Here is a 15,208-nt window from a genome sequence, read left to right as displayed (position 1 = left end):
TTCAGGGTGTACCCTGCCTACTGCTCGCTGAGATAGGCTCCAGCAGCCCCTTGTGAGGAGTCAGCGGAAAGGAAATGGATGGATGGATGGACTTATCATTTCATGCGCATGTTTTAGCTATTTTGTGACTATATATATATATATATATCCCCATCCATCCATCTATCCATTCATTTTCTGAACCGCTTACTCCTTACAAGGGTCGCGGGGGTGCTGGAGCCTATCCCAGCTGGCTATGGGCAGTAGGCGGTACACCCTGAACTGGTCGGCAACCAATCGCAGTATATCGCCGCAATATCGTCGTCGTCATGTTCACAATATTTGAAAGGAACACATCTGTTAAAAAAAAGGCAGGTTGAGTTCCATTTGTGCAGTTCTAGCACCCTCTAGTGGCTAGCTCATTAATGCAATTTAATTTTCATTAGGGATGTTTTGGCTTCGATGACAATTGTCAGATAAAGGGGAACCTAATTAGCTTGTGAAGCGATCAATGTGTGCTTGCATTACCAAGTAAGTGCCTCACTATTGTTATTAGAGATTGTAGATGGTTTATATGCATTGCTGTTATGTACAAAAGCACAATATTGTGCTTTTTTTTTTTTTTAGTATAAGCTCTTTTTTTACAATATTGTGAACATTTTTAAATATCGCCAAAACCCCCACAATACCGTGATAATTATCGTATCGTGACGTTCATATTGTGACAATATCGTATCGTGATGTTTGGATATCGTTACATCCCTAATACATATACTATATATATATATATATATATATATATATATATATATATATATATAGTGGCTTATATTGTTTTTATGATTCTAATCTGAGATGGAATTTTTTTATTTTTACTTGTTACATATTTTAACATTATTAAACCTGCAAACAACAGTATGGTGTCTTGCAAGTGTTAGTAGTACCACTTTCTTCCTTAGTGTAAATTAAGGAAATGTCATTGCACTTCTTAGAAAACGAGAGCCACTTTACGCCTTTGTCATTTGTCTATTAAAGTTAAAACATTTTTTTTTTTAGATAACTGAATGTTAACAGTCATTACCTTATTTTTTTGCTGGTGTGACAGAGAACGTTAACGACCATTAACTTATATTCTGCTTGAATGACAGTTAATGTCAGGAAATGTTACTTAAAAAGTTGACCATTATAAAGATTTTATTATGACGACAGTTGAGCTCTGATTATTTTTATTTCCTGTAATAAAAGTTGTTCACAACAAATAGGGATGGAACAGCTTGTGTTCAACTTTGGAGGCCCTTCATTAAAAATCAGTAGTCATAAAATACAGTAAATGGATTAGCATTTCAACATTAAAACTTCAGTGATCCTTCATCGCTATTCTAATTTCCGACCAGTGCCATCACTCGGTATGCAGCTCCGCTGTAACATCCGTTCAGGTCAATCATTTGAAAGCCAGATAGGTCACTTGTTGAAGAAATGTTTGGAAGTTTCTGAAGCCGCAGTCGTACAAATGGAGATTGCAGATGAAAGGTTGACAAAGGGCAGGAGTGATCAGTGAAGTATGTCGGCCGACAGCGGCGAGATAGCGAGGCCGGCGGCACAGACAAGCCCGGAGAACGTGGGTTTGAGCTACAGCAAAATGATTTTGCCTCACCATCACTTTCATTACCCCCGAGGACAGCTGAGGGAAAATAGCTGAGGAATGCTTGTCTGCTTATTCCAGGAGAGACTGTGTGGTCTCCGCAGAGGAGCACAAACAAAGCTGAGCAAACTGTCTTTAGTGCAAAATGTTCATCCCTCAATCTGCCTGTCAATACACACGTGTTCTCCAAAAGCAAACATTCTTTCATTTGACGTGACTTCAGTGTGAGTAAAAGATAAGACATGCATCATTTCAATACAAAATCCACTTGACTCCATATCCTTTGGTTTTCAGCGGTTTCTGTGATGCATGTTTAATTTAGTGAGTTTGTGAGGCATGAGTTGGTTTGTGGCACATCTGAATTCTGTGCTTAAAATATTACGTGGACTATTAAGTACAGGAAAGTCCCAAATGTTGATTAAAAACAACGACTTTCCCCTTGGCTGCAGAATTAAGCAAATTCATAAAATTGGCTTTGAAAAGGTTGTAAATCCCCACAGCATCAGAGAGGAGCATGTAATCTCTCGATCATAATCACAAATAAAGCATGATAATCGCCACATTTAGAGCAACAGGGATTTTATACGATAGCATTGCTAAGCTTTAAATGCAGTTTTATTTGCTTTTTGGAAAACTGAATAGGTTGGGAAATAAAGTGGAAATTTCTCACCTGATCGGAGCTGTTTGATGCGCCCTTGGCTGGAGCCGGGTTCAACGGGCAGAAAGTCCTTGAACCAGGAGATCTCTGGGTCGGGGATCCCACTGGCCGCACACAGCATGGTGGCCGTCCTTGTGCGCTCTACCACTTTCAGCTGGGGGCCCATATCGATGCTGGGGAAGCCAAATGGCAACAGGTCCTCTGGAGGGGTGCATAAAACACAAAGTTAATGCATTTGTTATTTAGCATGAAACTAAAGCAAAGAAGGAAAATAGTCCAAAAGAACGGGCAAGAATAACGAGCACAGAACAATGAGAAGGAAAAGCTGTTGCTAAGACTTGAGTGGAACAGCAATGAACTGAATGTGTTTTGCTAACAGTAAAGTTGTGACTTTGTCTGACATTAGAGTGTAAGCACATATTCATATCTTTGTCTGTTAGTTGGACTTGAAAAAACATTTTTTTTAACTAGACCTCTGCAAACAGTGTAAAAACTGGTTCAAACTGACTACATCTTGTATTATATATTTTAAGACCGTATTAACTCATTCAAACCCAAAAACGCATAAATACGTTTTTAATACATTGTCCCTCCCTACCAAAAACATATTTATACGGGTTTTTTTTTGTTTTGTTTTTTATGCTAGAGCACACAGAAGGATTTGATGCACCTTCTGACCTGAAGAGGTCGCTTAAAGCAATAGTAGTTATGACCAAAGAAAAGCCCAGCAGGTGGCAGCAGAGTATAAGAGATCAACCAGGGCCATGTTAAAACAAGCTCTTTTTCCCAGTGTTTTCAAACAGGTTTGTGAATAATGATGAAACTTAGCTATATTCTAATGCTAGTTGTTGCAAAACTGAAACACTTTTTTTTTTAACTTATAAAAGAAGACACTAATCTTTCTTTTGGTAGGTTCCATGTTTTTACAGCAATAGAACACAACATTCTGTGGGCCTTACAAAAAGTCAAAATCCAGTTGCTTCAGTGAAAATAGCTGGGAATGAACGAGTTAATCAATGTCTCATTTAAACACTGGTTTAATTGTAACATAACATCCATCCACGCAGTTTACCATTTGAAATACTTTATGTAAAGCATCATTCAAAACTCTTCTGATGATAACATATCAGTATTGATGTAAAATCCACAGTTTTGTACTTAAAGAATGTGTTATTTTATTTGGAAGTGCAAAGCGGCGGGATTGGTACATAACATAGTGCAATCCTAGTGTCATAACGTAGAAGTATATATATATATTTTTTAATGCATGAGTTGTGAAGTCTTGCTTTTTTTCTTGTGTGCTATTTTGGTGTGTTTTCTTTGCTGTGTTTTTGTTTTGGTTGCAGTGCAATTGTTTTATAGACTTCCAACCAAATTGACAGCCTAACAAACAATTGCCTGCACCTGTGAAGCTCTGGCACACCCCAATCAGTTTTCTTTTGGACTAATCAGATGAATGGACAGTGCCTTTTTAAAGACTCAGGTCGATGGACAAAAGAGGAGGATGGGAGGAAGAAACATGGACAGAGGAATAGAGTGGACAGGGGAACCGCAACGGGACGGGACGGGACGGGACGGGACGGGACGGGACGGGACTGGACTGGACTGGACTAGGTGTCGCAGCACTACACAACTGCAGCAGCAGGGAAAGAAGCCCTGCCTGTGCTGTGAGTATGTCTCCAAAAGTAACACACGGTGGCCTGGCGAACCACAACAGCTGCACGCGGATTCTTGGCCCTTGAGCTGCCCTGCTATGTGTCTATAGACCCCACCTGACCACCCGAGGGCCCGCGGATTGACGCGTCGAGGCCGGGCGCCGCCCAAGAAGGACTTCCAGTGATTCCATTGCTTGCGTCCTCGAGGAGAAGGTCCACACTTCTTTGTCTTTTAAAGAGACTGATTTTTAACTCTCTCCTTCTGAGGAGTTTTAAATTGTTTTAGTTTGGTTTTTCTTTTTAACTGTCTAGTTTTAGTAGGTTTTTAGTATTTTTTTCGATGTTTTATCTTCCCTTGTTCTGTTGGCCCCACCTGGCCCCACCATTTAAGGTATTTTTTCCATTTCATAACTATTCACCCCCTTGCGACCAAGAACCCTCACACTAGCATATCGTGATTACAGTAAGTTTCCACATGCGGATACTGTATTCACATTCCATTCAACACAGGATTTTTGGGCAGTTTTGTGTGTGGGTGTGGGTGTGTGTGTGTGCATAATAAAAAAAAAAAGAAAAAAGGAGGATGAGCATATAGACGTGAGCTTCTGCATGGTAGATAAAAAGGGAAATCAGATCAGACAGCGTGCAACATCCAAGAGCCGTCAAACCCTTCCATAAATTTACCCTGAACCAAGAAAAAAAAAAAAAAAAAGACTGCTGTCACAAAAGACACTGAAATTCTTTGTCAATGTGGGCCAGACACTCAATCGGAACCATAACGCAGCTGCTCACAATGCCCCGAGCATCCCGCAGTTCCTGGACAAGAAAAACACAAGCGGAACCTTGTAACTCATCAGACCTGACTCTGGGTGGTTTCTTTCCTCATGATTCCTGATCTCAAGAAGTCATCAAAGGGACCCATCTGGAAGATGTGGAAGACTTCAAGATGGTTATGATGATAAAGCTGCGGAGAATCTTGGAATAATCCTTCCAGGAGTACATGAAGGTGTGGCAGAGAAGCCCGGGAAAATGTGTTAGATTCCAGGGAGGTTACTTTGACACTTTATATTTTGTATTTGAAATATTTTGTGAGCATAGTCCGGATTAGAGGGTGGCACGGGAGTGGATTTCCACTCCTGTCCCATCCCAATCCCCCAGGAAGAATTCCGTCCATTCCCAGTCCATAGTAAAATAATAATCTGGATGTAGTTCTATTCTGGCTCCATCTATCTATCTTGGTCTATCGGGATCTAAAAATCTATCTCGAACGATATGGATCCACAGTTGTGCTTGAACACAACTAAATGTACAAAAGCTTCGCTTAATGACACAAAAATGTTCTGAATCGTAAACAACATTCACACGCACGTCTACTAATGTCAACTTCAGCCTCTGAAAATATCAAAATTGTTATAGTATTTTGGATTTTATGGGTACGCTTTTGTTTCACCACACAGTGCACTTACAAGTTTACATACTTCGAGGGTATATAAACTTTAAAATCTATCTATCCATCCATCAAGCTATCTATCAATCAAGCTAGCTATAGAGCTAGCTATCAAAAAGTCCGAGTGCTGTATCAACCCGGCCATGCATGAATCCTCCCTTGTCTCCTTCCGCAGAGAAACATTAGACATCCACACAAACGTGGTGATGTGAGAGCCACTGTTCCCCGCCTTTCACATCTGCAGTGGGCTTGAAAGAGGAGATAGTAGCAAAGACAGCGGGGCCACTATATCCGTCCTCATTAAAGCCGCAGGTTTTTTCCCTCAGCTAGCCAGTCATTAGGTGATTTAGTAGGCGGGCAGACGCGCAGTAAGGTTCGCCGTGTTTCTGACAGGCCGTCACTACAGGAGGATAAACATACCGCCCAATAGCTAAGAGAGTTGCTGAAAAGACTCACAATAGTACACATTCGCACACTACACAACCTACTCCCTGCCGACAAACACCAGGGTACAGTGACGGTGGCATTGAACTGTGCGCGTTTCACGGTGTGGCTCTGTGTGCTTGTAATGATTCCTGTCTAATAACTATGCAGAGACCGGCTCAGTAACAGCAGTAGCAATTAGCAGCCAGGATCAAGAGGAGGGGCAGGGCGAGGGGGGTAATAAGGACTTGTTAGCGGTAATTGTTTAAATGCAGCCACTATTACAGAAAGAAGGAAGAGTGGCCAAGCTTATGGATGTCTGATTATGTTGTGAGGCTGCGGACAAGCGTGTGCATGTACTCGGAGTTTGACATGCGTCTGTGGCAATTGTGCACTCATCTGAGAGAGCCAACGGCTGTGTTCTACTTCATCGTAAAGGTGTTTGATGGCCTTCTCATCCAAGCAAACCATATTGCGATTTGCTCTGGGCACTGAGGGGCAGTCATTGAAAACGGCTGTCCCCAAACACAAAGCAAGTATAGAAGTCTTAGCAAAATAAAAGATTAAGATTTAGGAGGAATTATGCTTCACCCTACATTGATTCGTAACTCATCTAAAGATGACTTATGAGGTGGCAGATACAGGAGACAGTTTCCTCGATAGGGTGTTGTGTTCCAATGGCAATTTAGATCATGGTTTTTTAAACTACTAGTAATGTAGTCAAGACCACACCAACTGTAACCAAGACATTATCAAGATTAGATAGCACCAAGACTAGAACTGTGCAGATCGATCCATGTATCGATAGAATCAATACTAACGTGGGTATCGGTATATGAATACCAAAGCACAAGTATAGATATTTTGCATTTATTTATTATTTATTTTGGTTTGTCACGGGTCCCTTGCGTCATCGCTTTGTAGCACACGCGCATGTGCCGGCCTGCCAATCACCGCAGTGGGCGGCACTGGCGCTAACAATTCATTATTTTTACAATGAATGACATAATATGACAATGAGTCATACTATGCTTCGTTTCAGCTTTTCCAATTACTAGTTGAGTCAAGTATTCGTGTAGCACAACGTGTAAGTATCATTTACGTAATGTGACTAAACTAGAGGAACAATGGCTGATGTATCTTCGAATGCAGAAGAGTGACAGACACTGAAAACATGAAGATTATTACTACTTTGCACATTTAAATAACATACCAGGTTTGTTTCCACTGTGGGTATTATATTATGGCATGTTTAAAGAGATACTTGACTCATTGAGCCATCTTCAGTAGCAAAAAGATAATATTTTGTCTATAATTAATGTGGTAATGACATTATTTTTCATGTATAATTAATACTCTTAAAAAGTATTTTTCTGCTTGCTGTTAACTGATGATGACATCACCTGTGCTGAGGAAGTAGGTAAGGACCAATCATGGCTCAGTTTACTGACCAAACCCAGAAAACAGGTGAGCCATGGTTGGCCGTTACCTACTTCCTCAGCACAGATGATGTCGTCATCAGTTGAGAGCAAGTCGAAAAAATACTTGTTAAAGGTCTTAATTGTACATGAAAAATAATGACGTTATGAAATCCATTCTGAACAAAATATTAACTTTACACTGCTGAAAATTGTTCAATGAGTCAAGTATCCTTTTAAGAACCTAACAAGAAAGCCCAATTTGCAAGGGAAATTTAAAAAAAAAAAAAGTTATTTAATAGGAGAAATAAAATACCATAATATTTTGTGAACCTAAAAGTACTTGGTATCGATATTGACAATAATATTGGCACCAATATATAATTGGCATCAATTGATACCAAAATCTCAAGTATCGCACAGCTCTCATCAAGACCTAGATTTTTGGAGCTCAAGACCAAGAAAAAAAAATTCTTTGGTGGCGGTCATTTTACATGCCAGATCCGTCGCACCAGCATCTACTGAAACTCAAACAGAATTCGCCTCTCCATCCCACAGCCCCTTGAATCAGTGGGTGCTGGTGTCTGTGGATCTCACTTTGCTTTATCTATCCTTCCCTCCTTCCTCTCTTTAGTTTTTCCTCTGGTCACTTGAGATCTTAATTTATTAGAAGTATGAGGTTTCTGGGGTTGGCATAAGACTCTGGTTTTGTAACCACGCAGGAGGGGTTTGGTTGGTGCTGGATTTCACTTTGATGGATTGGATGTACTGGCTTCTATGGATCTCACTGCCTCATCGATCCTTCCCTCCTTCCTCTCTTTAGTTTTTCCTCTGGTCTCTTGAGATCTCGCTAAATTTGCTGGAATTTAGAGGCTTCTGGGGTTGGCGTAAGACTTTGATTTTGTAACCATGGGGAAGGCAGGAAGTGTTTGGTCGGTGCTGGATTTCACTTTGATTTATCTTTCTTTTCTCTTTATTTTTTCTGACCTTTTCTCTGGTCTCCTGACCATTTGAACCTCACGACTCTGGCGAGATTCTGAAGTACCTGGTTAAGGCGAAGGGTAATGGGATATTTATAAGGTTTTAGGTGAATTAATGAGTATAAATTTATACGTATTTGCACGCACACGCACGCACGCAAACGCACACACGCAAACACGCAAACGCACGCACACATACACACACACACACACACACACACACAAATAAAAAATAAAAAATAATTTTTTTTAAAAAACCTGTATATTTTTGCCACAAAATCTCAAATCTAGAAAACGTGTTGGTTCACCTCTGGTCACAATCATTATGGTCTTGATTTAAAAAAAAAAAAAAAGAAAAAAAAAAAATCCCTAGTCCGCCCCGTCTGTGACCGAGAAAAGACCAAGTAAAACTGCTTTCGACTCTGAGAGGAAACCAAGACCCTTAAAAGGTGGTCTCGAGACCAGTCTCGAACAAGACCGACCACAAGAACTACAGCACTATAAAACTGCTGCATCCTAACTCACATATGTAAGTGGACAAAAACTTTTGCAATGTTCTTCTTTCCATTCTTGTCGCTTCCAGAACCTTATACATCCACCCAAAAGCAATTGCTTCCAATTCCGCATAGATAGGAACACACAAACAGGCTCTCAAGTAAATAGGATTAAGCATCTCGATGACAGCAATCCAGATGGTCAGACACGTAATCAAGCATCCATCAGCCCCTCCGCTTCCTCCTCTCCTTGCGCTTTTAACCACTATCTCTCTCGCACACACACTCTGACACCTCCCCCATACCTGCGCCTATAATTACATATTCCACTTTCCCACAGCCGAAAAGCAATTACCAGTGGCAATTTCCTTGGCTGATAAATCAAGCCTACGGGTGGCTCTTGGACGGAAGGACAACACAGCCAGGCTGCTGAAATGTTGTAAGCTTTGGAGTCGGTCCGAAATGTAGACGGCGGACGTCAAAGGTCTGCTTGTTGTTCCTGTGCTATTTCTTAGTCACCTCCTGCAGCCTCCTGCTACCTCCACATATGACAGACATGCACCATCTGCTTCCATGCACTGTGCTTTGTGGAATAGAGATTCACTGGTGATAGAATCAATCTTTTTTTTTTTTTTTTTTTTTTTTGCTTTGAAGCGCCACGGTTGAATAGGAACATCAAACAGCTGCAGCTGAAGGAAGAAAGGACACCATAAGATCAAACTAATGAATCTCATATCTTATGAGGTCCTGTTTAGATAGACAGCGTTCCCTCGTTTATCACGGGTGTTACGTTCCAAAATTACCCGCGATAATGGAAATCTGCGTTATTTTAATTATTTATTTATTTTTAATTCCCGTTAATTAGATATATTTTTTCGTTTGTTTTTTTTTTCGTTTTGGTATGATTTTTACTTTATTATAAATGTTTTTTCATCATCATATACTGTATGTTCTTTTTTCATTTACATTCATTTTTTTACCATTAAAAGTATATTGTGTTTTTTTTTAATTTACTTATACAGCACAGTATATACTTTTTTCATTTATTATGTTTTTTGGTTTGGTATGATTTTTTTAGTTTATTATGAATGCTTTTTCATTTGTCATTCATGTTTTTTTCATGTACATATTTTTTTCGATTAAAATTATGTTTTTTTTTTATTTACTTATTATACAGCACGTATATATTTTCTATCTCCGGAATGCAATGTCGTGGAGCGACGAGACAGACAACGTTGGAAAGGTCTCGTCGAGACGAATCTGCGGATGTCCCCGGTCGGACGTAGGGTTCGACAGATACGGCCGCACAAAGGCAAAAAAAAATTAACAACATAAATAGCACTCTGTGTTAAAAAAAAAAAAAAAAACAAAACAACGAGGCCGCGAAAGATGAACCCACGATAAACGAGGGAACACTGTATAAGCTGACAATAAAAATACAGGGTGTGGACCACATCTACTAACAATCCCACGATGGATCAATGCTAATGATCCTGCCAGATTGACAAAAGGGGAAGGAGGGAACAGGAAGAAGGACAGGGATATCGATAGGTAGGTCAGAATGCTCCCCCGAGGTGAAGATTATGCGATGCCTTACATCTGCTGCCCTCTGCCCTGACCCAACCTCACCCTTGTCCAGAGGGGACTCATAGGGTCTTTTTTTTTTATCACCACACACTTGCATGGACTCCCTGGGTGTTAATTACCGCACGCCAATGCGGAAGGATCAGGATAGATCCGTTTTTGGTATTCCAGGTCGATATTTATCAATTCAGCGGAGCATCTAAAGTCCAATTCCCCTTGCAAGTGTACAACTCAGATTCTGGCTAAAATCTCGGAAATAATAATGACCTCTACAAGTTTGTGTTTCTTTGTTTTCTGTTTTGTTTTTTTGTTTTTTTAATATAGTAATAGTGACGACTCTACTGAGTGCTCAAAAATGTATGGATAAAATCACAATAGGTCAACATCATTTAAAAAAAACAAAAACAAGATTGGAATGTACAATCTAACATTAAGAGTGTTTCTTGGGTTCTTGTTAAGCAGGGGTCTTAAACTTGCAGCCCGGGAGGCATTTGTGGCCCGCAGGATGATATTTTGCGACCCCTGCTTGATGTTTAATGTTAGCGCAGCCCCCCACATTTTTTGTCTGACTGAACTAGACATGCTGAGGAGTATGCAAACTAGTAGGGATATGTGACAGATGTCACCAGTTTTGTTCTGAAGAACCGATAATTTTCTGAAGTGTCATGATAAAAGATTGCAAAAATGAAATTATTTGTACTTCTTTTTTTTAATCCTTGAAACTCTTTTTTTGTGGAATATGTGATGCAGCCAAGACACGCCCGGACTCCAGTGGCCCCCATGAGTTGAGTTTGAGTCTACTATTGTCGAGAAGCCCCTCCCAGGCACCAGCAGTACTCTCCAGCGTCATAAAAATTCTATTTAGTATGTCATTTGTGTTAATGAAATTTAAATGAATAATGATAACCTACAGAGGGAAAAATCTAGTATTTCACTAAAGTAAATCGGGACAAAAAACAATTAGCCTAAAAAATAAATAAATATATATATATATATATATATATATATATATATATATATATATATATATATATATGTATATATAATATAAAATTATTAATTTAATTATATATTTAAATAAAATACATGTAAATCTAAATAATATAAACTTATTAATTTAATTATATGTTAATTTAATTATAGATTTAAATAAAAATACATGTAAATATATAATACTAAATTATTAATTAAATTATATATTTACATTTATTGTATTTAAAATTATATATTTTATATAATTTAATTTAATATAATTTTATTTAATAAAACAAATAAAATATTATATATATTTATTTTATTTAGGTTAATTTTATTAGTGGTTACTTCTTTTTTTAGACAAAAATGTTACATAATGTCTGACCCCGGATCAGATTTCCAGCATTTCCTATTGAAATGTTTCAATAGAAACATTACTGTGGATGGAGGATACTCAGTGCAGATACCGGCACATTCTGCAGCTAGTGCACATGTCACAGATACAGGACGCCACGGTTACAGTTGACTGGTGAGGAGACGAGGGATGTGGGAGCTACAGGTACTGAGCCAGCCTCCTGGGTGAGTCAGCGGCTGCTTGAAATAGATACTGCAGGCATGGCCTTCATCACGCTTTTCACCAAATGAATCATTTATCAGACACAAACACCGCAGTGAAAAAAAGTACAGCTTATTTTTCATCTCCTGGTTCAATTGATAAGGCAGCATATGGAAAAATGAGCAGTGCGTCTATAAACACAGAGCGTGTCAACAGCGTTTTCAGGAACATTGGCAAGGACCGGGCAGCATTGTTCCCCGGAGCTTTGTGTTTGTGCGCATCACGTACATTTTGGCCCGCTTATGTTTACAGAAGGACATCCAGGCCCGCTGCCCAAAAAACAGGCGGCAAAAGCAACCCGATGTGGGCAAATATGCAATTCGTTCTCACACAGACGCGCACGCTCAAACTGGCAGGGAAGGCGCACGGAGTCAAGGACCTAATGCAAATGATGCAAACACACAAATGTGAGTCCAGCTTTCCTGTCCGCTTTTTGTTTCCGTCCCTTGCGCACACACAACCGAAACAAATCAGCGTCCGTTGCCTATTCTTCCTCCAGTTCATTTGTATCGCAAACGGCCACGGGCATGAAAGAAGCCTTGAATAAAAGCCGATCGCAGGCCGTCTGATTCAGGAATAATCTGCAGTCCTCAGAGGCTCTAATGCTTTGACTCCTATAGACTGCAGGAGGACTGAAGAGGAGCACTTTAAATGCTAATGGCCCTTTATGAGAATAGATCGCCACGCAACACAATGAAAAAAAAATAATAAGGGGGCCCGCGAGTCACCTCTATCTAAAAGCCTTGCTTTGGGCTCAGCACTCTGATCCGCCAGCGCTAAACACACACATCAAACATGGCCGTGTCACACGCTTCCATGCAAACAAGCGTGTCGAATCGTGCGCAAGGAGAAGAAAGGGGAGGCAAAAAAATGTAACTCAAGGAGTGTAATCCTCTTGCAGGACGAGTTGATACTCTCTGTTTTGTTTTTTTCTTTTTTTTCTGCTTGAGCCACCAGCCTGCCAGTGCAGCAGATACCCATGGGGGGGGGGGGGGGGGGGTCTGATCCGACTGCCCGTCATATGAAGGGTGTTTATGGTGGCAGATCATCTCTCCTCCCATCTCTTCCCTCACCCTCTGCCTCCCCCATGTCATGCTTCCCTTTCTCCTAAAATGGGGCACTGGGAAGTGAGTATAATCAGGATTATACTGCACAAAACCACCCGCACACAAATATTCACATACAAACCTACACTTATAAGGACGGAGCGGAAGCATTCGCACGCAGTCATAACACAAACAAGCACACACCCTGCCGCAGCGATGAGAACCTCTCGCCCACTAGAGGTTTCGCAACATGCACGAGTGCAGATAGCCACGTTTCCTGAAGGCTCAACGAAATGACTGCAACGTGCACGGAAGTGCTCGGTTTGCAGAGAAGTGAAAGTGGGGGGTCGAGGATCGCGTTTGGACAGGCAGACAGTGAGGTCAGGCAGGATAGATGACTGTATAAATGAAAAAAAATGAATAAAACAAGAAGAGGCGAAATTAGAAAGCGACCGCTGTGGGCCACGAGGAGCCCCGCCGGTAGTGGAAGGAATGTGATTGTGAAATGAGCTAGTGTGCGGTTAATGGAACAGAAAAGGTAACATCCAAGATCTCAGTGACGATAAACTGCCACATCTTCATCCATTAGCAAGCCTATAGAGCAGCAAACCACATCCCGTGGCCCACCGCAAGCACCACACCAGCTGCTATTAGTGTCGGTCAACCATTATACTAAATGGTGACATGGAGCAGGGTAGTGGACAAAAAATACTTTTTTTTGGGCCACTAATGGAAAGCATCTTGAGACATCAGGCCATTTTCTTCAGTGAATTGATTCTCAATGTTTTTTTTAAATATTTTTGGAGACTTTACATTTAACATCAATCTTGGTTCGCATGATCTTTTCTGAAGTACATTCATATTTTATAGCTTGCTGGGGTTCATGGCTTTAGAGTCCATCCATCCATCCATTTTCTTAACCGCTTACTCCTCACAAGGGTCACGGGGTGCCGGAGCCTATCCCAGCTGGCTTCAGGTAGTAGGCGGGGTACACCCTGAACTGGTCGCCAGCCAATCGCAGGGCACAAAGAGACAAACATGCATCCACACACACGAGCACACCTAGGGACAATTCGAAGCGCCCAATTAAACTGCCATGTATGTCTTTGGAATGTGGGAGGAGACCGGAGTACCCGGACAAGACCCACGCAGGCATGGGGAGAACATGCAAACCCCACCCAGGAAGGCCGGAGCCTGGACTCGAACCTGCGTCCTCAGCACTGGGAGGCGAACGTGCTACCCTAAACCACTCATCCACTGTGCCGCCCGAACTAGTAGATTTATTCGAAAATGTTATTTATTAATGTTTTGTTTTCATGTTTGTTCATATGTCTGCAGTCTAATAATAACCAACTCCAACGCGACTGATCATTGTGCGGCACAGAGCATCATAAAGCCAAATAGATTGATGATATGAATCTATATTGTGTCGATGATGTGCAACAAGTGGGTTCAAGAAACCCCGTGTTGGTGTGATTATCATATCATGACCTTTAAAGTGATGCGAAGTCTAAGCCGTTAAGCCTTTATATTAAAAAACAATGAAGGTGAAGGTCATGCTAGCATAATTCTATGCAGTGTTGTTGTATTTCATCCCATTAAAAAAACTTGAATAAAAATGTTGTTAATCAAAAATGTTAAGAGGGCAGCTTTCAAATGACAGCTGCATATTCTAATCCAGCCAGTCTATTGTTTTGCAATATAATATAATTAGATCATAGCAGAAGAACATTACCTGTACACTGATTTCATTTCTTTGATTTGTTTTAATCTTATTTATTTAAAAATGCAGACTGATTAAAAGAAACAGCCATGCGAAAACTCATTATGTAATCTTGTGATCAATAGAAGAACAAATGTATTCTGACTTTCAAAAGATAATAATGCTCACTATTTGTTAAGCGGGGAATCCGTTTTATGGTGCAATATGCTTGTTTTGTTTGCAATGTTGTGTAGAACAGCACCGCATCATACTTTTAAAGCTATTAAGCTTCACAAAATGGGCAATATATAAGAAACACCAATCAATATAATCACATATACAACTGTATTATATTGTTCAAATTAGACCTCTGAAATTGAAAATGGATTGAATTAATATAGCTTTTGTATTCATTTCATTATATGTACATAATATTCCAACTGTTGAGTATACAATAATAGTCAGGAAAGACTAACATTTACTCCTTTTAGTTATCTGTATTATATTAATTTAATAGCTGATATTAAATGATTAGGGTTTTCCAGAGAAAACTATACAAACAAGAGTCACTCTTTTAGCACCACCTGGA

General features: G+C 40.2%; 1 protein-coding gene across 1 annotated transcript in view; it reads right to left on the bottom strand.

Moving 5' to 3' along the window:
- Nucleotides 1-15,208, bottom strand: part of LOC144020701 (receptor-type tyrosine-protein phosphatase S-like) — a 133,891-nt gene that overhangs the window by 73,216 nt on the left and 45,467 nt on the right. Inside the window, exon 5 of the mRNA XM_077524437.1 lies at nt 2,292-2,480. Within this exon, the coding sequence (XP_077380563.1) occupies nt 2,292-2,480 (189 nt within the window). The remainder of the gene's footprint in view (nt 1-2,291; nt 2,481-15,208) is intronic.

This window comes from Festucalex cinctus, chromosome 1 (genome assembly GCF_051991245.1).
Source record: "Festucalex cinctus isolate MCC-2025b chromosome 1, RoL_Fcin_1.0, whole genome shotgun sequence".
Lineage (NCBI taxonomy): Eukaryota > Metazoa > Chordata > Actinopteri > Syngnathiformes > Syngnathidae > Festucalex > Festucalex cinctus.
This window is presented reverse-complemented; position numbering and strand designations above follow the sequence as displayed.